At 42.1% G+C, this 26,467-nt stretch overlaps 1 protein-coding gene across 10 annotated transcripts in view; it reads right to left on the bottom strand.

Annotated features, from left to right (window-relative positions):
• The window catches only part of NFIA (nuclear factor I A), a 249,966-nt gene that overhangs the window by 13,396 nt on the left and 210,103 nt on the right, over positions 1 to 26,467 (bottom strand). For 5 of the 10 annotated variants that reach the window (XM_030454807.1, XM_030454798.1, XM_030454802.1 and 2 more), the window contains 3 exons: positions 25,683 to 25,861; positions 22,953 to 23,118; positions 15,681 to 15,772 (listed from right to left, as the gene is read on the bottom strand). In XM_030454807.1, coding sequence (XP_030310667.1) covers positions 15,681 to 15,772; positions 22,953 to 23,118; positions 25,683 to 25,861 — 437 coding nt within the window. The remainder of the gene's footprint in view (positions 1 to 15,680; positions 15,773 to 22,952; positions 23,119 to 25,682; positions 25,862 to 26,467) is intronic. The other 5 variants (XM_030454800.1, XM_030454803.1, XM_030454806.1 and 2 more) reach the window with 2 other exon arrangements.

The raw sequence follows: 26,467 nt of genomic DNA, 5'->3' as shown, positions 1-26,467 counted from the left end.
TAAGGAAGTTATTTTCTTAGAGCTGGGATTAATTATTTAGTAATTCTATTTTCCGATATGAAATACAGAAAGGGACGTAAATCGCATGCTGGTCATCCCCAAAGGGACATAAAACAGTGAGTGAATCTTCTGGTTGTCCAACATCCTCACCCAGGAGAGTCACACACCCCACTATGAGCATATTTAGACTGTCTTGAGGAAGATAAAACCCATCCCAGGAGGGACACTCGTCTCCAGGCGATGTGTACAGTAGCTCTGCAACCAACAGCGTCAGCGAGAACACCAGTTGTGGCAAACTGCATTAAATTACATGCAATAATTCTGTAATATGGACTTCTGCCTGCTGACTATTAAAAATGTATAGTAGTCCAAACCACTTCTCTCCTGGGACCAACAAACTCACTTCAGGCAAGACTTCTGCTCGGATTCAAACCTCGAGTTGGGAACAAATAGTGTTTTTAACTAAGTCACCCCAAACCCTCCTGAACCTATGAAAACACACTCATGCAGTAACTCCTGCTGTTGTTCCAGACATCTGAATGTTCCAGTAAAGTGTCCCAGCTGGCCCCAGATGTTTCCTAACTATAAAGCAATGCTCTGAGCACTGGACCCCCTGCTGCCCCAACCTGAAGCTCAGCGGATTAAAGATTGACTGCGCTATGACATATTCACATTTATCCTGAATATAACACAGCAAAGACTTATCAATGGCAAATGTTTGAAATGTAACCCGGCAAGCAGAGGAGGGCTGGCACTTTGAATATGATGTATAAATAATGTATGGGAACTTAAGATCTAAATTAGATCTACAGGAAGAAAACTTTCCCTTTTCTCCGACTCAAAAAGAAAGTTCTCTCACAATGAGGTCATTTTTACGTCTGCCTTCCAGTTTACAAGTTTGCTTTTAAACAGAGGGTCCCCCTTTGACTTGGGGAACATTTTGTGAGTTACAGTTTTCCTCCGGTTTCCTAACTAGATAAGCGAATGAGTTCATTTATTTGTTAGTAAATTGACTCTGAAATCTGCAAAATAACTTCTAAACTTTGCCTGGTACTCAGAAAGCTAACTGCAGAAATGCCAAACAGTAACCCTGGCTGTATAAAAAAAAACAACAACAAAAAAAACAAAACAGAAAGAAAGAAGGAAAAAAAAAAGATAGTGGCGTGAAAGAGAGGGAGGAAAAAGAAAGGGAGAGAGAGAAACAATCCCATTTTGGTTTTTGTTAGAGGACGGCATACTACATAGATCAGAGACTTTTCAAAAAATAAAAACCCCCACTGTACACAAAGCACAGGAAAATGTGAGGAAAAAAGGAAAAACCTAAAAGCAGCTTAGAATGTGTTAACTCTGCCATTCTGTCAGCTTAAAGAGTATTTTATGCTTGATCAACAGCTCTCTTTTATTATGCTTTTCTTTCATTCATTCAAGACATCAAAGACCAGAACCACCAGTGTACCTGATCTACCAGAAGAACTTGTAAGGGTGTTCTAAAGAAACGGGGGTATTGGGAGCCAGACACCCCTGCGGACAAGGCAGTTCAAAGAGAATATTTCAACAATGATTACATTTTGTAAATCTTTGTACGAAAGACAGCTTATTTCCTGCTTTTTTCATGAAAAATAGATTCTATCCATTAAAGTGAGCCCACAGTATGAAAGTTACTTGAGATCTGAGGTACAGCAAGCGGATTAAGTGGATGGCGAGATGAAATCTTAGAGAGAGACGATGGCTTTCTCTGATATTTGTTGCTGCCATAAGGTTTTCTGACTGGGATAAGAAACTTTTTTTTTTTCTTTTTTTAAATAATTATTTATTTGCAGACTCGCTGGTGGCAGTGAAGACGTTTGCAAAAGCAAAATAAACCAAAATGAAACAGAAAGGAAAACTGAAACAAATAAAGGAAGTAAAAACACCCAAATGGCTGCGAAAACCTTTTGACATGTTTAAAAGAAAAAACTACAGATATTTGCCCCTCTCCAAAAATCACAGGCTAGCCATTTAAATCTTGCAGACAACTCTGAAGTGCAGCACACAGACCCAAGCCAGCTGTTTACTTTTCAAAGCCCGTGGTGGTTTCTGCATTGATAAACTATATAACCTCACACACACACAGAAGGGATTTTAGCTATGCCAGACCTCATTGCTCTGTCCCGGTCTCTTTATGCGCTGTCACAGAATAAAAATGATCCTAACACAAACCCTGTAATAATATCTTGCTCCAGAAAGGATATCTTTGTAGATATTTCCTGAGTTACTGCCAAAGAGGATTTTTTTTTTTTTTTTTTTTTTTTCCCATTCATCCTTTCAAAGTTCTGCTATAAACGTGGCCAAAATTGTTTGGGAGTCATCAGAAATGACCAAAATATGACCCAGCAGCCGAGTGCAGCTGGGGAGGAGGGGGAAGCTGCCCCCACGCCTGTGGCCCGGCCACCAGCCACTTCTGCCACCACACCTGGGTGACACTCACTGGCACCCACACCTCCACTGCTCCCTGGGTGCATACTCTGCCTTTTGCAAGGGAAAAAGAAAACTGCAGTTTATCAAAGAAGCGAAAAGATGACTTTAAAAGCCGCCTCACAGTTTACCTCTACTGTTGCGATTTAAAAGTAAATATGAGGGGTTTTTCAGTCCTTGTTTTTCAGACAGCCCTGTATTTTCCTCTGCTGGAAGCACAGTTAAGTTTGCTAGAGAGTGCAACACTTCAGTGTCTCTTGTGCTAAATCTCACTTAGCTCCTTTATGAAACAAAGTGTGCATCAGGACTCGGATCTGCTTAGAACTTCACGCGGGGAAATGGGACGGCAGAAAACTGCTGTGAAGGGACTTTCCAGCATTTTCCTAGGAAAAAAGGGGGCCCTTTGGGAACTGCTGGGATCGCACCCTCAAAACTACAGAGCCTGGAGTGCTCTCCTCCATCTCCCTGCCTGCTGTGCCTGGCACAAAGCCGGTGGGTGTACAGGAACCCCCCAAGCCTGAGGGTGGGTGCAGGGTGCCGGCGGCATTCCCCCCAGCTCCCAGCCCCTCCTGGCTGCTCTCTGCCCATCCCAGGCTCTGGCAGCGCGTTTACAAGTTCAAGTTCAGGTTTAAGCGAAATAAAACTCTCCTGGGGAGCCTGCAGCCAGCCCTCATTTACATGTGATCCCTCTGAACTTCGCCTGCGCCAGCGCGCCCTGTTTCCAGGGCCCGCCGAAGGAATGTTTTACAGTTAGAGCCCGCAGTGCTTTCTCAGGCATTTTAGACCCAGAGGCCCAAGTTTCATGCTGCAGCATTAAAAGTTTCCACAGAGCTACTGCAGAGAGAGGGAGGAAGGAGGGGAGGAAGGGGGGGAAGAAGGAGGGGGGGAGGGAAATGAGGAGAACAATATCGTCTTAATTGTCTCTATATAGCTCCACAGTTAAAGTATTACTTTTTAAAGGGACATAATTTATTCTAGAGGCACGGTGTTATAACAACCAGTACATACTTTCACCGCAGCGTAACCCTCTCTATTCTTCATTGTGCTCTCTCGCCGGTTTTGTTGCTTTTGCATAACTCCTTGTTACCCGGTCCCCGATACTGTACTTACAGTTTTTATTCAATTTAAGCCAGTTCCTGCAAGTCCTCAGGCGAGCAAAAACTCCCTCGAAGCCTCAGGAGTTTTGCCTGCACCAGGACTGCAAAAATAATCTGCCTGCAACCACCGTTTTCCCCCTTGGTTTCTTTACTTTTATTGCTTTAAACAATCAGGGAAAGTCATCCAAAGAAAATCAACCCCCAGTCCGGGCCTCCCGAGCTCCCTGTGCACTGAGACAGCCTGAGCACACACACAGACACAGACACCATGGGTTTGTCCCCAAAACTCTCTGTCCTCATCCTGAGCTGGGGGCTCCAGGATGAGGGGACCAGGATAACAGCAGGTTTTTAGGAGCAGGGGGAGCATGGTTGGGGTTTAGAGGCTGCAGAAGGGGAAGAGGCAATGGGGGTTGTGGTACTGGACATGGAGATCAAAACCAGGTTCCAAACTAACACAGAAAGGAATAGGGACATGGGGGCAACTCTGGTGTTCTTGCCACACTGAGCTTAAACTTAAAATTGACAGTGAGCTGGAGGAATAATGAACCAATTCAGCAGCAAACCTCCCTCCCCAGATCTTCCCTTTAAGAAAAGAAAGCCAAGAGGGCATTGAAATGAACAAAAAAACCTTCCTGAATGCAAGAACTTTGGATGCCTCCCTTCCTCCAGATGGTTTGTACCTTTGCTGGATGGAACAAACTGCTCTATCAACAGTGGAAAGCCATTCACCACACCTGTGCTCAGCACCAGGGAGCCCCTGGCCAGGAACGTGGTGACCAATGAGTCCTGCAGACCTCTGCCAGGGGCCACTGGGGTTGGGATGACAGAGGAGGTGGTGACCAGGGTGTGGAGGACCCCAGCCTTTGCAGGTAGGCAGCTCTCTGGTGGAGACATGGGAAAAGCCTTCACAGCTCTTCATCTGCCTTTGGGTGAGGAGGGACCTATTAGACATGGTTGGCTAAAGGGAGTTGGGTCTTGGCCTAGTGTGGAGTAATTTTCACACATATAGTGAGCTGCCAATGAAAGTCCTCGTGGAGTGTAAAGTCATTAAATGAGACGAAATTAAACAATTCAGTTATTTCTGCTTCATCATATTTGTGCAGTATGGCAGGCAGAATGAATTACTACTAATGATCAAATTTAGTAATACTAATTAAACTATCTCAATTTAATTAATACTAACACAGGAAACAGACAAAATTACTGATGTAAACCTTGAACTTAAAATCAAAAGGTGCCTCTTTGCTTTTATGAGTCACTGAATGTGAGGCTTTCCTCTGAAAATAGCCTGTACAGAAGTGGCTCTTTGTACTCAGTAAGTAAGCTGCTCCATTGTATGGAGAATTACAGCTCTCCTTCATTTTTTATTTTTTTGTCTTTTACTCCTTTTTTCCCTAAGTGTTACTACTTTTACTCCTTGTATTCCTGGAAAGCCTCCAGGAGAAGATTCTGAACTCTGTTTTGACTCGCTCAACATCAACAGGACTGACAGAGCAGTTATGGGACAAACTCTGCCCTTGCTACTACTGTTAGGAAGTAAAGACCCCGTGGAGCCTCCCTTGCTGGGAATGAACCAGAGGGAACATCACCTGGCCTGTATTTTCAGATTTAGCCAACCAGACCAATAAACTGGGAAAATTCCCAAACTAAACCCATCTCTGCCTCAAGGGAGATTGCTTTGTATCACTAACAGATAATCACAAAAAAAATTACCCACAAAATAAAACCTCTCAGAGATAGATGGTAACTGCATTGCAAGCCCTCCCCATAAAGAAAATGTGAATTTATACCTTTATCTTCTTTGGAAAAAGACTACATTTATTCTACTGGGCTATAAACAAAATACAAGCATAACTAAACAAAAATACTGTTACATTTCTAAAACAAACTCCTGCCAGTTTGCTTTCTAAAACAAACTCCTGCTCTCCTACACTTCAATGAATGTTCAGTTGGATCTAATACCACAGGCACGATCTTGAGCCCAAAACACTCCAAGAAAGTACTTTAAAAAAACCCAACCAAAACTCCCAAGGAATTTTATCAATAGAAATCTTCCTGCAAAATCTCAAATCTCATAGTTTAGCACAGGTAAGGATGAAAATACCCCAAATGCACATGCAAATTTTGTATCTAAATCTATCCCCTTTTTTAAAAAAAGAAACCTTTTCTGTTGTCATATATAAAAAGATGTAGTTACAGCAAAAGCATAAAAAGAATACCTAAAGTTGTATAAAACTACTCCAAGCAAGGCAGAAATTATTGTTTTCAATCTTAAAGATGGCTGCATTTCACTGGTAGTGATTGGTAGTGATTTTTTTAATGCATATTTCATGATTAAAATCACATTTCATTGCCTTCTGAAAGGTATTTAGCAGCATCTCTTCAGGTGTAATAATTAGTAAGTTGTAAGGATGATGCAAGAGTTGTGAATATTTCTGAAAGAGTTATGATTGTAGTGTCAAGACTGTTTTCAAAATTTAATATTAATAACTGAAATAACTAAAGGCTACACAGACAAACTAATGAGATATGTTCACACTTAGCCTATTGATTTGTTCAAATTAGATTTCTTCTTTTTAAAAGAACCCTGGGTTTGGATTATACCTTTCCAGTTCTACCTCTCTTCAAGTAGAATATACAACAAAACCAGATGCCTAAAACAAGATGATACCTTTTGCTGTTCTGAACTACAACCAAGTGAAGTTTGAAAGCTCCAGCTTGGCATGCTGTTAGCAGCCCTTACTAAGAACAGAGGCCTGTGTTATATTTAAAATAAAAACAGCTGTATTTCCTTTGAAGTGCCAATCCTTCCCCTCTGTACATTTGTCCAGGATAGTCCAGCACTATGGGAGATGCTGCTCAGTGTAGTGCTCAGGAACTGCAAACTGGAGAGTCCTTCTCCCATGAGAAATGGCTTTTGGTCCCTTCTTATGGAATTTGGTATTCACTTCAGAGCAAGACAGTCTACTTTGCAAGGTGTTCACCTCTGGAGTTTATTTATTCCTTGACCTCTGTGCTAAGGCCATTAAGCAAAAGTGATTCTTAGAGGGAAGGTAACATAATGCCTATCCAGTGGGAAGGATGTAGGGATTGTGGCCTTTAATTTTTGACCTTCATTGTAGACTGTAGTCCTAATCCTTTGATTGCAGAATTCTTAAAAAGTATATATGGCAGTTGGCAAAAATCTTAATGTTCCAGTAAATGCAAAAGTCATAAATTCAGTTGCTGACCTTTTCCATCCAGGTCACCTGTGACACCAACTGGAGTTTGTCAGGCATTGTGGAGCAATTTATGGAGCTCATAGAGGTATCAGCTGCAAAAGCTGAACTTTCATGAAATGTCTTTCAAAGGCACTTCCAAAACCCTTGTAAAAAGTCAGTGTGTCCTTTTTTTTTTTTTTCCAGGGTATACATTCTACACGCATTTTAAAAGGTCTCACCATGCCACCTCTGCAATTTTTCAATACTTTGGAAACTTCAGCTCTTCAATTATTATGCTTTACAAACCCCAGAAATCAGGCCAGGCACGACATCACTCTGATGACCAACTTCCAGCAACCCCTTTCCCAGACTCACAGGATAGACTGAACCTCTGCAAGCCTTTCTTTCTCCTGTGCATCTCTCTGCCCCTCTTGGAAATCAATGGCATTGATGATGTATTGTCAGTCAGGGAAATGCCATTTGATAGTACCCCAAAGCAGCTGGGAGAGAAGGGAAGGAATACAAAACCTCCTCAGGTCCACACCGTGAGATCAATGTTTTCAATAATCTGTTTGCCGCCATGTAGCACCCTAACTGTCGCAATTAATAATGTAGAAGGAGCTGATTAACTTAAGTAAAGTGCTCTCCACTGTGTAAACACACAAAGATCTATAGGGTGAAAGAGGAAAGAACGAACAAAACGTCATTTTTATATTTTATGTGGACACATTCTTGCTTTCTATTCTGCTCTTGTAACAATTACTGTACTCGCCACTCTGACAGAGTCAATAAATCGATCTGGGACCTGATGCAGCAGTGAGGCAGACTAATCCAATACAGCATTATCTGCAGTGGAGGCTAGGGGCAGGCGTGGGGTGCCCAGAAAATCAGCCAAGTCAAGGAAAAGCTGTAGGAGGCACAGAACTGTACTCTTGCCTTACACCTGGTTGTTGGATTGGGGTCTCTAGGTATGCCCGGGTGCATCCTGAACAAATGCGCAGCCCCACAGGAGGGAAGAGCTCTGCCCAGGCTGCACCTCCCAACTCCTTGCAATATTCAAACTCCTTACAATGCTCCAATTGGACACAGGGCCCTGTGGGTCCAGCAAGCATCAGCACCCACTCCTATTTAATCATCTGGGCTCTGGATTTAAAGATGTGATACCTCTGAGCCCCACCACAACACGCTCAGTACTTGCTCCCCCTCTCAACCATGCCCACCACAACAGCAGTGAGAGCTGCTGCTTGTCCACCAAAAAACAAACAGAGCAGTCCCCTTCCATGTACCCTGTACTCATCCACACAGGAACTGTCACGTTTTGTCAGATTAAATGGTCACTTGGGCCTGGTATTGTGTCTCTGACAGTGGCTGCACTCCTCTTGGGAGGAAGATGCAAGAATCCCTATAAAGGAGACAGACCAAAATGATCTGGCCTGAGGGGAAGCTTCTTCCCAGCCCCATGCAGTAAGTGGTAGGCCTTGTAAATTCATGTTAGCGGGGACTATGACATTGAAAACATAAAAATAAAAGAAAGTTTCCTGCTGAATGGAAAAAAGAAAACTGTTTTTTTGGCAGAAGTTCTTCAAGAAGGAGAACACAGGCCATTGTTATTATGAAGACTTTTCAATGAAAACGCAGAAAATCATTGCCTTTTAGAGTAATTGTTTAGCTAAAGAAAGGTTACACAGCTTGTAGAGAATTTAGTAAGAAATTAAATCTCTCCAGCTCATTCATCATATTTCTGCATTTGCCAACTCTTCCCACCAGGCCCACGCTTAGTTCTTCTCTCTCCTCTCCCCTACTGTGGAGCATAAGTAATGGCCATAAAACCCACAGAAAGGGTGCCTTACGCAGAGGCTTCCTGTTTATTGTAAGGAGGGGGGAAAATAAGCAATAAGTTTAATTGCTTAGTTTGGGGAATTTGTCTGTGTCCATTGTAAATAACTGTATGCTGTATGTAGTGGAAATAGGATGCTTAGTGCTAGTTTCCAAAAAAATAGTCTGAACTGCTCACCAGAGCTGGCGAGGAGGAGGAAGAAAAAGCCCAGGAAAAAGGATCCCCCCGGCTGAGGACTAACCCAGGCATTTCTGGGCTGATATGGCTCCCACCTACTTTGAAGATAAGACCACAGGATGGTGCTAGGAAGTTTCCTATGAATCTTTACCTTTATCGTGCAGTACATGCTTTCTTCAGGAGATACAGTGTTCACTGCTGCTTTTTAAGAACTGATCTGAGATTAAAGAGCCTTTGTGCACCGAGCTAAACAGACAGTGAAAGGAATGGGTGTTGGGGAGTGACCCTGATTTCTGGTCACCTTTGTATCTCCCCTCTGTGGAGCCCACTCTGGGCTGTCATTAGCAACTGTGATCAGAGCAGCACGTTTGCTCTCCTGCTGCACTGGGGCCGTGTGGTTATGGAGCTATTATGTGATCAGGGGCACATCAAGAGCACCACAACCACAAGTAAGCTCTTTGCTCCCATCACGGTGGAACCACCTCAATTTTAGCTCAGCAAAGGGTTCAGCCAACGTTTTCTGGACTAATTTCCACAAAAGAGAAGAGCAAGTGTGATACAGCCAACCACAAAGCAAAGGCAGGATCTGAGATCTTCTTTCAGCTTATCCCAGGGTTTGAGACCTGCTGATGCTTGATAGAGATTGACACTGCATTTTCTATGCACACTCTTTCTAGACTTCTACTACATTTTCAGAGCCATTTCCAGGCCACCCTCAGGATCAGACCAGTGCAGCTGCTTTCTGGGTGGAAGATAAAAGACAGCACCAACATCCAGCTCCCATATCAGGAGCTTGGTGCCACTGGTTCTGCAGCAAAACACTTTTTGTTCAGAGATCAAAACTTTCAGTCTCTGCTTAAAAGTGCTTTGCAGCTTAAGTTTCTTCTGTAGCCACATGTGCTGGCCTTGGGAGGTTACTTTACGGCATAAGTAGTTTTCAGGGGGGTGGACTGATTTAAACAAATGCTTCCAAATTGTTGTTCTTCACTTTCACTCAGTCTCAAACACAAGCAGTGCATTTAGCCTGGAGGATAAGTACTTCTGTCCTGGGAAGAAACAATCGCCCCAGCAACAAGTAGCCCTGCCCTGGTTTATAAACAGCTCTGCTCATAACCCCCAGGCCTGATCTCATTCCTGCAGCCTCTCATGTTCTCTTCATGTCCACTGTGATGTCTGAGCCACATGTACCCTTTACACTTTCCCTGACCACAACCTGCTCTGAAGCTGTGGCTCAGCTGCTGGGACAATGCAGCAACACCAGGAGATCCTGACCTTCCCTTTCTCTCACCAGGACAATGCCTGGGTGCTGGGAAAGGAGTGAAAGAGAGAAGGGTACAGAGGCTGAAAAGCACAGGCAGCTTGTGCTGCTCACTAATCAAGCACATGGAGATGAGGTGTGTGTGAGCCTGCCAGCTCCGTGTCCCTTCCTGATGGTGCAAAGGGCAGGGTGCCGTGGCAGGGGGTGCAGTGAGGAGGCAAAAATGGAAAATCCCCACAGAAGTGAGGCACATGTTTTACTTGCCAAGGAAAAAAAAAAAAAAAAAAAAAGAAAAAGAAAAAGTGTGCACTGGTTTCTTTCTTCCATAGGGTGGCAATGGAACCTGGGCACAAAACAGCTCGGCAGTTTCAGCTGCAGGAGCCACAGCTCTGGTGCACAGCATTAGTTTCCCAGTCAAGGTGCTGACTTTGATCCATGAATACTACAAGCTTTCTGGCTGTGCTACCTGTGAGACTGCTTCCCTGTGCTTCCCTGCCTCCCCATGTCTGCCCCCTGCCCACCACAGCGAGGGGCATTACCTGCACCACATTCCTCCTAGTGAAGTGCCTGGGCAGCAGCACTGCCTGTTATCACAGAAGGATCATCTACTCTGGAATTTGCCTCCCTCCCTTGTCTGACAGAGCTCACATCTGCTAACCTACAGGACACAGCATAAAGCTCTTTTTTTTTTTTTTTTTTTCATCCCTGCCCTTTGTTTTAAAGTGCTGCCAGTGAAAAATTGCAGGCTGCTTGTCTGCTTTCTAAAAGGATTGTGGGGAAGCAGGAGAGTCTTTCTTTTGCCTCTCAAAAGTTATTGTACAGTTAGGTTTGGATACAAACCTGAGGCATAAGATTTTTTTTTTTTTTAGAGATAAGTAAAAGCCTAAAAGAAGAACCTACAAAGATCCCACTGTCTAATTCAGGAATGGCAGAGAACAGGACCAGATCCAAAGAAGTTAGAAATGTCCTTACACTATAAATATTTTGCTGAACTTCAGTAATTTCCCCACCACCACCTTACCATGGGGCAGCATTACTCTTTTCTAGATGTGTTTCATTTTTATACCTGGTCCTAAGGCTGGTAGCAAGAGCAGAGCTGTGCTTCTGAGCTTGCTGGTGTTCAGACTTGTTCTGCTGCCTAGATCAGCTTGTTAGACTTTTTTTTTTTTTTTTTTTTAGGCTTTCTTGCCATGTGCCAGGGAAGTCATGGGCTGTTTATTTAAATTGTTTGGGGCTACAAAGGATGAGCTCTATCTCGAGTGCTGTTACAGCTGGGTGGCTCCAGGTCCTCACCAGGGAAAGGATGACAAGACCTTGGCTTGCTATCCATGAACTCCATGGCTCTAACTTTGGGATTGGGCAGAGGAGGAAGCAGGAAGAGCTTCTCTTTCTGTTCTAGAAAAGAGTTTTACCTTTTCCTAGAAAAAGGTAAAGGAATAAATACATGGGTCTGTGCTTAGCTAAGTTTTAGTAACTAACTGGGATGGATCTGATGCAAAGCAAGTTTACATTGGAGAGGGATTTTTCAAGAAACAAGTGGTGAAGAGAGTGTTAAGCAGAGAAGAAAAGCAGTTTAGTTTCTCCCAGGTGGTGAAGCAGTTGCTCCTCTGCCTGGGTGCCTGCAGTGGGAGGCAGTTTCTGGCACGTGCATCCCTCTAACCTGACTGAGCAAGGCACAGGGTGTGCTGGGAAGCAGGAGGGATTAGATGGAGCAGGCATACATTGCTCAGGAGCTGTTTTTAGCATCCAAAGTACAATTTCTAGGAAGATGTAGGGTAAGTAGGTGGCAAAGAGGACCCAGCCTAGTAAACAATGTTTAGTGTGAAGTGGAGCTGCAGCACTCTGAATACTTCACCATTCCTAGAGGAATTTTATCCTACAGAGCAAAGTGAGGGCATTGGTGATCAAACACTGTTCAGAGTGGCAAGTGACAACACAAACTCTGGTCACAAAGACCATGTTGCTGGTACAGTGTTCCCAGCCCCACATGCTCTGAGCACATAGCCTGTGTTTCACACTTACTTTTATTGCTTGGTTAGGAAAAAAAACCCACCCCTAAACTCAGAACCCTTGATTAGTGTAGTTGCTACCAATAGGTTAGTCCCTAATTAATGTGATGGTGCTTTCCCATTGCTCTACCACTCTCTTTTTTACAAGTCCTCAGCAATACAAGAGACTTTATTACTTAGTCATGAGGTATCCAGACCAGCTTGCTTTTGAAACTTAAGCCTGGGTACTCTGGGCATACTGGATTTCTGATTTGCATATGGAAAAGGCAGTTAAAAAGCTGATGCCCCCATATTGCTTGCAAGTCAAGTAGCAAAAGTAAATGATTTATCAAGCAAAGGTTACAACACCTGTGCCTTTCTGTCAATGTATACAGAGGATGCCAAGTCAAGTGCTTCTCCTGATAGCTCAAACAGAAATTTAGATTCAAATAAACCCCCAGATAGGACAATTATGCAGTGAGCCACTGGAGTGGCAGAGTGATAGATGGGGTAAGCAGAGGCAGTGTCTAAAAAAACAAACCAAGTGAACGGTTCTGAAGCTGCTAAACTCAGATGAAGCCAATGACCCTTTTGGGGCTTTTGTTATTGAATCAGAACTACTGACTTTAAAAAACTTTCCCAGTCTCTTCTGTCATGGAGTTGTCATCCTGCTACAGCCTTTGTAGACACAGGAAGATGGCCTTTTTCTGAACAAAATATTATATGGATTCCATGAAACTCCTTTAAGGGATTACATTTGAACCAATCTGACATAAATTAGAATGTGCAGCTAATGGAAATGTCTACTCCTAATTTTTATAATGCCAATTAAGAAAGGCCTCTACTGAGGTTTTTTGTTGTTTAAAAACAGCCCAGGACAGAATGATCCCCACTCAAACCCAGCCACACTGTTGTACACTCCACTGTGATTTTCTTCCAATGTTCTGCAAAAGCCTGTAAATGCCCATGTATGGGAAACGTGACTTCTGCTGCTGGTGCTGTCACATCCCTGTGCACAGACCCACTTCTGCAACATTTTAAGACTAATAATGATGATGCGTAACGAGTGCCCGTGGTCAGATGACCTGCCAATTGGAAGAGAAAAGCAGAGCCAACAGAAAGCTGACTGTAATGTCTTCTGATAGCTTGTAGCTGGAGTGTAATTAAAAAAAAAACACCCCAACAGATATTCAGATACTGCCTTATTTTCTGGTACGTTGTACCAGCAGTAAAGAGTTGCTTAACCCTTATATTTAAGCTTGACTTCCAGAGGCTCTGAGTGTTTGTTGCTTCCTCTTGTCTATGGGAGCTGGCAGCTAGTGGTCCTCAGGACCCACATCTTTGGCTGACTCTGAGTGTACCATAAAAACCCTGATGGAAAGCAGCCCCCTCAGCTGCTTTTAATAACACAGGCCTATGTATTTTTATATTTTCATTTTGAAAATATCCTAAGTGATGGTCCTGTACACTAATGCCCTACAAAAAAAGTACAAAGGCATGTCTTTGTTTAGAGGAAAACTAAGTAAATCCCAAACCATTACAGTTAGTTTTTTTCACCTCACTTCTCTGATTTAAAACACAGTCAACTTCAGAGTTGTTTCATGAATAAGTAGTGAGTTTTGCTGATAAATTATATATTTAGTATCAAGTGGGTTGTGGTGGTATAATGATGTATAGAAGCACAGAGATGCAGCTGGAGTCAGAGACTGGAAGTCAGTCTCCTTACCCACTGCAGCATGTTTGACTTTAATTGAAAGCTGTGCTTGAGTATTGTTTTTCACTGTACAGCATTGTTATTCACTATACTGCATTACATAGAAGCACTTAAAGTAAGGCACTTTAAAATGATTTAAGTCATAAATAAGGAGGATAAAAGTTTACAGTCAACAAACTTATCTGGGAAACCTAGGCTGCAGAATGCAAATAAGTTTAAAATATTTTGGAGACTTAGTACTGGTGTGCCTTACTGCCTAATCAATTTACCAACTAGTAGTTTTTCAAGTCTTCTGGAAAGGGTAAAGTAGCATTCTCCAAAGAAGCATTCTCCAAAGGGTTTCAAGTTTCCTGAGCCATGAAGGAAAAGACCAAATGCTTAAGGACTTTAACAGTATACCTTAACATTCCTGCTTCCTGGTTTCAATGTACTTCTGTGTATTCCAGTTGTTTCCAAAAACGACTGGAGAAATAAGACCGAAACGTGAAAAACGTGAATGTGCATGAGAACTTGTCACGTACGTAACTCAGTAAGAGCAGAGCCCTGAAAAGTGGGGTCCAGAGCTGGGTTTTATTCAGGCATGAAAAAAAAAATCAGAACCCGATGGGTTAAAACCCTGCTCTGCACTGCTGGTGTACTTTCTGTGACCCTGTTTAATGCAGAGAAGGTTTGAGATTCGATGCAGTTTAACCTGTGCTGTCGACAGAGCTATAAACTAAAGCCCCTAACAAATTGTACACAAAGAACAGATAGCAAGAAAACACATTGTGTTCACAGGCATCTGATTGCAGCCCTGTACACTGAAAATCATCGGTGATGAGTGACCCGTGTTTCATTGCCAGTGTAGGTGCTGAGGCCATCACAATGAGGACTCTGTCTTCATGGGTATACTGGACTGTGGCATGTGACAGCCATTAATCTGTACACAAATTATTCAGATGCATAATAACACTTTGATAGAACTTGCAAGAGCTAAGCGAGTACTCCCCAGTTTGCTGGTTATTTGAATTATTACCTTTTAGTCATGGCAACCATCTCGAACCAAAATTAAAAATATTTCTTGATGCTGACCTTTGAAAGAATTGCAGTGTAGTCAAGCAATCACTTAAAACTCCAAACTACAGTTGTCCTAAAGCACTAGTTCTGTTCACTTCTTTATACCTTCACCCCCATGATAACGTGATATTAAGCACAGACTTAATTTTTTCAACATCTGGCTCAAATTAGCTGCTAACAAAACTGCCAACAACTATTTTCTTAATCGACCCTGGGAATTTGATACAGCTTGGAAAAAAAGCACATTTAAACCTCGTCCTTCTCCTAAAGAAACACAAATGTTTACTTGAGCTTCTGATTTGACCATAGCAGGACTATGAATTCAGTTAACCCAGCTTTATAGGCCTGCCTCAACTGGACTTTTTTTCTCTTTGTGTAAGGAAACAGATGTGCTCGCAATTAGAAAATCTCCTGCTCGCTCCAAGCCCACCATGCAAATGGCCAACCAGGAATTCAAGGCTAATATTTTTTTACATAGAAGTCATTGGAGAAGTCTCCTGTTGTCTCTGGTGGGGGGGACTATGGTGCCCTGTTACCTGATGGGTCTCTCCGAGCCCCTTTTGCAATGAAATTAATTGCATTGCCTAGGGAACAGGTTGGAGCGAAAGCCTTTGAAAACCCCATTCCTAAGGGGGGAAAAACCCAACCCTCTGCACTAGAAGCCAGTGCCTTAGAAAGCAAGAGAGATCTTTCCAGTTATGAAAGCAGCGTTATTACTACGTAAGCCCAAAAAAACACAACAGACAAACAAACTGCAAGTGACATTTCACTGTAGTTACTGAGACCATGTGGGTGAAGTGACAGCAGCAATGCAGCTGGCTCCGCGGGGACACGTTAGAGTACACTGAAGAAGAAGAAGAAGAGGCTGCAGGCATACAGAGAAGTTGAAAGCGGCCCACCTGAGTCTGTTGAGGGATATTTACAAAGCTTGGATCCCGTGGTCCAACACTGACGAACCGGTTTGCGGGGGAGGTGCTGGGTGTCGAGTAGGCTGTGAAGGGAAGGGACACATGCGTTGAGGAAGCGGCACTAGATTGCACACGAACAACACCAAAACACACTGTCTCAGAGCCACCTAAGCAGATGTTTAACACAGAAATGTGCAAACGTTTTAGAGAGCGAGAGTTTGGTTTTAGACACTGGAAAGGTTTGGGTCTTAATGATGGGGGTATCAACACGGAGAGGGGAACAGGGCTGCTGGGAGAGGAGAGGTCCTGGCCAGGCAGGACAGCAGCGGTGGGTGCTTGGAGTCAGAGAGGGTGCTGGGTCTCCTGTGCTGCTCTCCATCCCAGAGGGAAAACACTGCAGGCCCTTCCACACTGGGACAGCACATTAGACTTCTACAGGTCCTGGTTTTGCTTGACTGTTTTCACTCAAATATGTGATATCTCCGGGTTTAACGAAGATTTGTATAGCAGTGAATTTACTAAAGTGCTTATTAACAGAATAAGCCCCTTATTTCAAGCTAATCCAGCATTCTCTCTTGAGATAAAGTTTGGGTTTTCATACTGCTGTGGTCTGCACTCTCTAAAATGTTCACTTGATGTGTTTGACAAACTAGGAAGATCCTTTCGCTAAAAAATTAATGGGTTGCAGTTTCGCTGGGGTGGTAAGTGCAATCAGTCTGAAGGCTGAGGCTGCCTTTAAAAACTGGAATGGCTCCCATAAATGTAAAGCTATTAAATGCAATGCAAGCCAAGAACCCAGATTACTTCCAAACTTGAAGTACTTTAATGATTTTATTGTTGCATTATATTCTCCACTGCAACTGTCCACAATGCCACGTACTTTCACATCCAAAAGCTTCCAATGCATTTTCACTCTTCCTCCTCTCATTTGAACATCCCCCATGCAATCTCCTTCTTTGTTCAGTTTTTTGCATGTTCACAGCTAAATTCAAATAACCTAAATAGACGCCTTAATACAAACAGTGATTCTGTTTCTTTTAAATATATTTATAGGAATGCATTCTGCTGAATAAAATCCCCAGACAATCCAACTATCCAAAGAAGAGACAAAAAACAATGCTAGAAGGAAGGTTACTTGCCAGATTCCAGTCAGACTAAATATAATGTTCAGGCCCCAATGTTACAGAAAAATAAAGTGAGTTAAGAGTTGGAGAAGCCACTGAGTTGTCTGTGTAGATGTAAGTCTGCTGCCTTTCTGAAGGCAAAATGTTTGGTGAAGAGGCATAATGATGGAGGAGCCTCTGGTTTAAGACTGCAATGAATCAAACCAATGCTTCACCTTATCCACTGTGCTCTCTCCTACAGGGGCCAGAAGCAGACACAGAGGGAAGAGTCAAAACACGTCACCTATCGACTTCCTCATATTCTTTCCAACCCTGTGAGTATTTTCAGCTCAGGAACTCCCTGTATTTAATGGCCCACAAGGAACTTCTCACTGTTGAATGCCTGATCTATCCTTGAGGCCACGCAAGCGTTTTGCATCCCACAAAATCCTTTGGAGAGGAGTTCCTAAGTCTATGAGCATGCAGAACTGCTTCTCTCTCTACCCAAGTCTCACAAACATCTCATGGTGTCTCCTGATTCCTGCAGTTATATCAGACACCTCACTTGCTCAAAGATCATTCCCCTGAAATCATCCCAGGAACAGAGTATCTCAACTTCTTGCTGATCTGAGGGGAAGAAAAGGTACTCCTGACTTCTAAGATTTCTGGTGAAGTGAGCTTTTCTCTCCAAAAACCCAACACTTCGTTAGGACTTGCCAAAATCATGCAAGGAACACTTTTCCTTCACAAAGTTTTAAAGGAATTTGTAAGTGCACTAATTCATCTTTCCAAGATGATTTTGTTTGCATATCAGAGTATGAACGGGTATGGTGGTTGTGATCCATATCTGCCAGTCAAGGAAGAAACAGACCAAGTAGATTTGGTGAGATGTTCTCCCTGCCTTTTTTACCATGTTAATTTGCTCAATAATTCAAAGAAGCCACAAATTTGCAAAGGGTATCTCTTGCTGGTGCCATGTATTCCTACCTTTCTGTACTGTTCTCTGATGATTTTTTCTTTAATTAACTACTGAACTCTATGTTGTGCAAGACTAAAATTTCCTTCTGCAGGGGGGAAAATTAAGTTACAGCTTAAAAAAAAATTGAACATCTGTTGTTTGGTTCTTCTGGTCTACTTTTAGAGAAGCAGAATCAGTGGAGAGGCTATTTAATCCCTTGGAGCAGGTAAGTTAACACTCAGAAGGGAAGGAACTCAGGATCTTGTTTATGGTTCCCTGTTGGCAGATACTTTTGCTGTGATATTTGGTAGAAAATCAAAAGAAAACAATCAGAACACTGTCTTACATGGCTTCTCTCTTCAAATGAAAATTCTAAAGCATTTGAAAACTGTGTAATATGCACAAAAGTCCCCTCAAACCTTGCTGAGTGAATTACTATGTGTATCTTTCTCCTGTAATGCTCCAAACTATGTTTAACTTGCTTTCTGAGCACACTTGGATGTCAGCTGGGTACTTCCTTAAGGTCATGTAACTACACTGATAGAGCCAAGAAGTGAAGTGTACCAAAATGACATAAATACAGAGCAAGCCTTACACTGGACTCTCCCAAGGTGCTTGTCCCATTTCACTGTTAAATGTCAAGAGACACTGGCAGCTTGTAAGGGGTTATTTATGCTCAGAAGACTAAGGTGACATGGAATACACACTAGCAGGGACTCCTCTCACAGTGAAATTTGGTTCAGAAAAGAGGGGAGCAACAAGAGTTGCTTAGACTATTCCCAACACAGCTTCTAGCTGTATCTTACTGTCATTCACACAAATACTCATTTGCCATGGGATGGGATTCCTGAAGTCCTACCACTTCTGATCCCTATTCTCTGTCCTGAGGTTAGGATGGGGCAAACTCCTCTCACTGGCTAAAGCTAGATCATATCATATTATATTATAGTGCACATAGGTTAAGACTATGGTGTGGTCTTCAAAATCCTTTTTAGGAAAGGGAAAAGACAAATCAGGAACAGAAACCAGGTCTCTGAGGCAGATCTTCTCATGATCTCTATCAGCTTTACTCCATGGGAACTGCATGGACCTACACTTGTTTTCACAAGCTGATACCTGGCCCATTGGGCTTGAATAGAACCATCTTCCTGCCCAGCCTAGTCTTTCTGCTACTGGATTCACTGAGGATTCTTTGCAACATCATAGCCCATCGCCAAGGAAATGAGTGTGATGCCACAGATTTGCTATGATGCTTCACTTCAGGAACAAGCAAAACAGGAGCTGGCAGAGAAAGAACATTTGCTCACACAGACAGCTTTGATATTTAGCCAGGATGGTAAGAAGTTGTATGGAAGACAAGACAAACAAACAGTTTTGGGAATGTCATGTATTCTAAAGTTGCCTGCAGTAGGAGAATGTTAATTTAAAAGACACTCTCCTGAAATAATTTCTATTAAGTACAGAAGTGTGTTGCTCTGCATGAAAAAGATAAACTTTTGGTTGGTAAAGGTGGTTGGGGTGAGTGATAACCTGATGTATCACTAGGTTTCTCTCTTACAGACCAAGAAGACAGGGACATGTGCTTGATATGAAGAGCTGTGCTGTTTCTCAAAGGAGCAGGAGTCAGTTTAGCAGTTGTGGAGTTGTGGTGAGAGAATTAACTAGAAGAACGTAGTACAAGACAGTGATTCCTACTGCAATGCATTCTGCAGCTGAGAGGGAACTGCAAATTCTAACAAATTAAATGACACAGTCATCACCCTCTTTTTTTATGGATGGGGAAAGGAGCAAACAGAAAGCTAAAATGGCTTGCCCAGAGGGTGCTCAGTCAACGCATAGCAGAGAAAGGGAGAGAAATCCAATCTGATTATAAATCCAGTACTATAGGCACAAAATCATTCTTCTCATCCTGACACAAATGCTATTTAACACAAAAACTCCTTTGTGCAAAGGGACATAAAGTGCTCACAATCTTGCCCAACAAGGGAAAATAGCTAAGTTTCTCCCCATGTAGAGCTCTGAACCTTAGCAAATAACATTTAGTATAAAAATGCTTTTTAAAGATCTTGGTGTTGAGGATGGCAGCATCTTAGACTGCACTGGAATGAAGGCCACAGATTCTAACACTTGGATTAGTTATGACAGTGATAAAGTCCAACTGGCATGTAGTGGAGGTGGTGTTTTCTTTGGGCAACGAGATATTAAACCCAGACTGTCAAGTTCAACAAAACATTGTGTTGTGTTTGTTATGGGTTACCAACCAAGCAAAATCGAGAAGAGATCTGAGATAAGATAATTTGGGAACTGCTGCTGATAGCAAGGATGTGTTCTACTGAAAAGGCTTTTTATGAGGAAAAATGAACCCTCCCAAACCTCATGAATCCTATCTCCATTGTGTCATCTCACCGAGGAAAATTCTGGCTTTCCAAAGGGATAGTATTGGCAGCTGAAATTCTCAACTCCCAGAGCATGCCTGGCCACCTAGTAGCAGCAAATCCCTGGTGTGCATCTCCAGGGGCTCTTCCTTCCTTGGACAGCACTAATGTTCATGTTTTGGTTAATGTCACAGCTGGAGAGTTTCACTATTGCTCTGAGAATCATTAACCACCTTGTTGTGATTTTTAGCTCTCATTCCCAGGAGGCCAGGCTGTATTGAACAGCTGCTCCTGGCTCCTGCACCCCCCAGGAGGGCCATATTCCAATTTTTGGTAGGGCCATAACTGCGTTTTGTTTCTGCAAAGGGCTTTCTGCTAGACCAAAAAAGGGAAGGAGAATGGAGCAAATGCCAACCTCTTTCACTCCATTTCCTTTGGGGGGGGGGCTTCATTCTCTTCCACACAGCTAAGGAGAGAGTCTGGCCAAAACCTAACATCATTCCTGCCTTTGTTGCATAAGTGACTTTCCAATATCCTAAAGCTCTGCAGGGCACTCAGCCATAACCCAGCGACACTCCCAGAACCGGTGCACTCGAGCAGTTCGTAACCATGGAAAACACCTTCTTGTGAGGCTTTTGTGCAACTCTGGTGAATCTGCACTTGCTATTTGAAGGCTAATATTTAGTTAAGGAAAAAATAAACACAGATGAAAATGGAGGGTTGGTACTGACTGACACACTGAAAGGAGTCCAATGGGTCCTGCTAGTAAACTCTCACTGCCAGGCTAGGAACCTGGGTTTGTTTTACCCAGCCACTTCCATTGCCTGTGGTATATATGTGATAGTTTTTCTTACAAAATATTCTCTATAATCTACTTTTCTGTAAAATTTGTCCCTAAATTAAATTACATGCTTCCTTACAACTCCAGCCACTTATTCAAAACCCTGACCAAAAAGGAAGATGCGTGCCTGAGTATGTACAGCACTATATGTTTAGACATCAGCGTAGCTAATTAACAAACAGTAATTATTTTCCTAATCTTTTGTTTAAATACCATTAACTAGCTGCTCTTGAGAAAAACCTCAGTTCCCAATTACCATGGCAGCTGTCTGCTGAACACAGAGCCCCAGTGACCAGCCCCAGCCGATACCGATGGGTGATGTTCTGCAAACTTCAGTGGACAGATGCCAGTTTTTCTGCCAGCTGAGAATCAGGCCAGGCACACATTTAGCTTGTTTTATATGGTCACAGTATCACACACACAAAAAATATTTAAGTATTAAGATTACTGCTAAAATCATGTTGGGAATTTTTTAATTTTAGCCACCACACGCTGCCAGTAAACTGAGTCACAACCGTAACGACAAATAAGCATTGACCTAGTTTCATTTTTCCTGGTTCTGAAGACAAGGAAATAGTCAGGCACTTCTGACTGTATTCAGTGATAACTATGAGTAAACATTAACCTTTTAGCTTCCACTGCTGAATCTTATTGATAGGACTTTAAAGACCACATCTCCCATCAGAGAGCATCAAAACTTCCTGATAGCGCAAGTGTTGGTCTAAGGTCAGAAAGAGGAGTGGAGGGGAGGGAAATGAATCAACTCCTTAGCTCAACAAAAATCTGCTGATCAATTCTAGAAGTCCTGATTCTAGAAGATCATGTTCACAATCTTACCAGACTGTCTCATACTAAAACCATTTTAATTTCAAAGAGAGCCAGAGCATCTTGCTGAGTTTGCAGTTGTGCACTAGTGAGTAGCAGAAGGCAATGCAAAACACCCAGAACTACCAGATTTTAAAAATGCCCCCTGGAATCTGTGCAAAGCTCCTCAACAGTATATAAAGCTTTAAAAATGTAGGCTTCACATGGTCTGCATAGCAAATACCTCTCTGCACATCAAGCAGTGGCTGCATATAGCATTTAAATAATAAGCTTGAAAAGCACACAATGGGATTTGCTCTTTCGATTAGATTGATTTTTGTTTGTGGATGTTATTTGGGCTCCCCTTCACTGTGGAACAAGTCCCCTACAGTTGCCATTAAAGCACTGAAAGCTTCCCTTTTGTTTTTAAATGTCAGTTTGAGCATAGCTTCATTAAATCATTTCACAATTAACTCCCTGAACATCCAGACTTTTTTAAAGCATCAAACCCAGCTGAATCGGATTTGTTTCCCAGCAGAGTGAGTCCAAAGTGGTATCCCCAAGTGTGTATCCAGGAATTTGTATATTTGACTTGTGGCTACACAAAATACATATGGGAGCCGTGTGGGTGGTGGAGAAAGGATTAAAGCTTTCTCCCTGGGCCTAAGAAATACCATAGCTTCTTGCCCAAAATGCAGGGCTCAGGAAGCAAGTCATAAGGGAAAGACGTCTGGGTTAATCTAGGAAGATTTATTCCCAAAAGAACTATAAATGAAGTGAACTCAAAAGAGTTGCTAGTTTAGCCCTGTATGTAGAAGCAACAAGGCTTTTGATGAAGCTGCCTGACTTCCATGTAGTGTCTATCTTCTAAAGCCTGACTCAAGCTACCAAACTGTCTCCTCATGACAGCAAACAAGATCCCAATGGTCCCAATCTGTGTCACAGCTTAGCTACTGGTCTTGGTTTCTCTCATCCATGATTATGTGAAATGCCAAACCAAGTCAGAAGCTAACTCTTAAGCTCTGTTCTCCTTAATATAAAGCCAGCTCAGAATTTTGTCCATCATATAGAGAGCAGAGAGGTCTCCTGCTTCCCAAGAGCGAGTCCAGCCCTCATCTCTGAACCTCTGCAGCACGGTGGGCGCTGCCGATAGCTCTTGGTTCCCGCTCCGTCTATACTTACTTGGAGAAGTGGGAGAGGTGGCCCCTCCTTCTGTTGATGTAGTTGGAGGTTTTGTGTCTGGCACTGGCAGAGGCACAGGCCTAGCCATTGGTGGCGGAGGTGGTGGTGGCAACATTGGGGTAGGAAGGAATGGATTGTGCACCTTGCCTTGGCTGCTACCATTGGGCTGCCGAAAAACAAGCAAACAGACAAAAATTATACTAAAAATCAGCTATGAGGAACCTCCGGTAATAACAATCTAGTTGAAAGCTACGTGAGACACATTTGCAATTACTTGAGAGGTGGTAAAGAATGTCCTGTGTCAAATTCTCCATTGGCTTCAAGGAACTTTGTTTCAAACTCTGTGAACCTTGTGAAACCATGGAAATTCTCCCTTGTAAACATCTGTCCTATCAGCAACTGCTCTGAACTGCCCTGGATTAAATTCTGCTACTCCTTACATTTCCTGCAGCCACCAAGTCATGCTCAGTGAGAGCTCATGCAGTATTTTTGACTCCTTAAATCCCCCAGTTCTGTGCCTCTGTTATACCCTTAGGATATCAGTGCTTCAGACTTCAGTGTAAATTTCTTAAAGATACTGCTCATTAAGAGGAAAAACAAGCATTTTTGGTGGTCTTAAAAGTCATGCTGGTATCTTATTACAGGAAAATGAATGAGTATATATTAAAGGAACTGCTCTCCCATATCCCTTTTGAATTAGCAATAGTGTAGCTCACAGTTTAGTTGCCATTAGGATCATGTGGAGAAACAACTAACCTTAGAACTGCTTTATTTTACATATTAGGAAAAAAACCCCTCCATTTAGTCTGGGATGTGGCGGGTCACAAGCAGAGTGGGCCCAGCTATACAAGTGTGGTCTTTCAATTTGTCACCAGAAAAACCTATCTATGTGTTTTCTAGTATCACAATAACAAGAAGCAGGCTTAAATAAAAAGCCTCCCCTTCCCCCAACTTGTTAAGTTTATATTTTAAATGTAAGATGGCCTGGACACTTGAAAACCATACAGACAGATGCCAAATACCATTATAAAGAGAAAGTAGGACAGCCTGTGAATCAGGTGTTCCATTTTAGTGACAAAAATGATGAGATCACTTTCGACAGCACTCTACAAATTGATCTCACTGCAGTTCTTCTGTCACTGAGCATTGGCTTTTCCATTGATGATAAAAGCTCAGCTTTAAACACAGATCCATATTCTGAATACTCTTAAAGAAAATAATATTTTAATTCCTGTTAGGGTTTCCATTAGCCTGAATTACTGGGGACAAAATACTCTGGCAAGCGCTTGGGACCTGATTTTCATTTCACCTGCTTTGGCACTGACAAAAGGCCTTCAAGTTGTGTAGGTGCAAATCACTTGTGCTGGAGCAAAAATGGTTCAGGGCATAAATAAGACTCCAATTCATCTGCCTTTAACTTAGCAGCACTCCCACTGACTTCAAAGCCTGCAGTTACCAGTGTTTGCAGTAAGAAGCAATCCTTCAGGGATATTTATTTTTCCAACACCCAGCACCTTTAATAAACTAATATATTGGTGACATCTCTCAAGCACTATCTTGTCTCACAATTAGGGCCCTTTCCTGCCAAGAAGACCCCTGCTGTATGTTCATTGTGAGTGTGCTAACAGTTCATAATGCTGAATGGTTTGGGATAAATTAAGCAAATGAATACTCAAGGAAAAAGAAAAGCACTGTATTGATTTGTTGTCTAGACATAAATGTATCTGCTAACATATTGCAGACATTATTCAAAGCCAGTACTGGCTGGAATAAGTACAGTCAGTTTTTCTGCTGGGGGAAAGAAAGCACTGAGAACAATATAGCTTATTAAATAAGTGTAATAAATTAGATGCTAATAATTAAACTAATTCTCATTAACACTTCCAAACGTATGTATGTCAGGAGAGAAGCAGTAATTTTGCCAGTTATTACTTCATTGGCTGGAAAATGTTACATGCATTGCATTTCATGAAATATTCAGAGCATTATTTTAGATTTGATTTACATAAAATTTATAAATTCTGTATTTGACCGGAATACTATTTCAATAATAGCAAGATGATTCACTTTATTTGATTAAAAAAAAAAAAAAAAAAGAAAATGGTTATTTGAAGCTTTGGAACTCTGCTTAATTTTTCATAGAGATAAGGGGAAAAGATAACTGCTTACAGAAATAACAAACCATAATAAACTGTACTTTTAACATCTTGAGTTCAAGTACTGGTCAACTTGATCTAAAGTGCTATAAGGCAGTATTTTTTTTTTTTTTAATGAACTTAGCTGATCTGAAACATCTGTTTCTCACCCTCCCTTTTCCTGCTCCTTCCCCCCCCCCACTATCCCCTGAACTTCAAAAATAATTAATAAAAATTATTCTGCCTTCATATTTTGTTAACCCCAGTTCCACCAGGGTTACAATGCATGCAGCAAAGTCGTTTGTGGAGGGACCCAGAAGGTCACTGTATCATCAGCTCCTCTGACAGTTCAAGTTAATTTCACCACAATGTGGTCGAGTGGTTTTTTGGGGAGGCTTTTTGTTGTTTTTTTTCAATACTTTTGCAGTAGCAGCATTATGTTGGGGTTTGTTTTGTTTGGTGTTTTTTCCTCCTTCTAATGACTTATTCAAGGTGTGTTCCTGTATGCGACATGCTGTTAAAATAATCCCAGAATCCCATGGTTAATTTTTACATAGGACAAACACTTCTGAAGAAATAAAAACGGCTTCCTTACATTTAGGAACCCCACCTGTCCAGCCTGCTGACCAGCGTCGGGGCAGACAAGTTGGACAAACTCTTTCAGAGTCTCCTGAGGATGATAGCGGATTGCTGGGTGTGAGAAGTATGGCCCAGGCTGTTGAATAATGGGTGATGTTGGAAAATGAAGAGTCGATGGTGTTGCATGTGGACTTGCTATAGGAAAGAAAACAAAGAAGTTATAGAGAGTTTTGCCTTTGGGAAACAAAACAGTTTAAAGCTATTGTAGTTTTAGGCTTTTTTTTAAAAGGTACAGTACTGTTTATACATCTGATCTTCACAATGAATATCTTAGACCACATTGTGTCCTATGCTCACTTCATCTAGATCCTGAAAACCAAGGAAAACCAAGAGCCAGACATTTTAAAGGACTTTCTGTGTTTTTAGTGGACACGTATAAAGGAATCAGCAGTCCTTTGTCAAAGTGAAAACTATTCATCACCTTAAGAGCAGTCCTCATCAATCAGGCAATAAAAAATGTATTTGGGAGATTAGGGCTGGTTTAATTGACACTTCATATAACTTGGATTTGCACATATGAATCCATTTTATATTGCACTATAAATGGTTGATAATTTAAAGATGGTCTAACACTTCCTGTTGTTGGGTCTTTTTTTTTTTCCACTTCAGTTTAGGAACATTTATTTTAAGTAACGTGTTTTCATCTAATGAACGTGCACAAAGTGGTGAGATCGTTTTGAAAATTGCATTTCCATTTCTCCTGAATAATGTCAGGCTCAAACCTTCAGCAAGCCCCCAGCT

Source organism: Calypte anna, chromosome 8, assembly GCF_003957555.1.
Source record: "Calypte anna isolate BGI_N300 chromosome 8, bCalAnn1_v1.p, whole genome shotgun sequence".
NCBI classification, from domain to species: Eukaryota; Metazoa; Chordata; class Aves; order Apodiformes; family Trochilidae; genus Calypte; species Calypte anna.
This window is presented reverse-complemented; position numbering and strand designations above follow the sequence as displayed.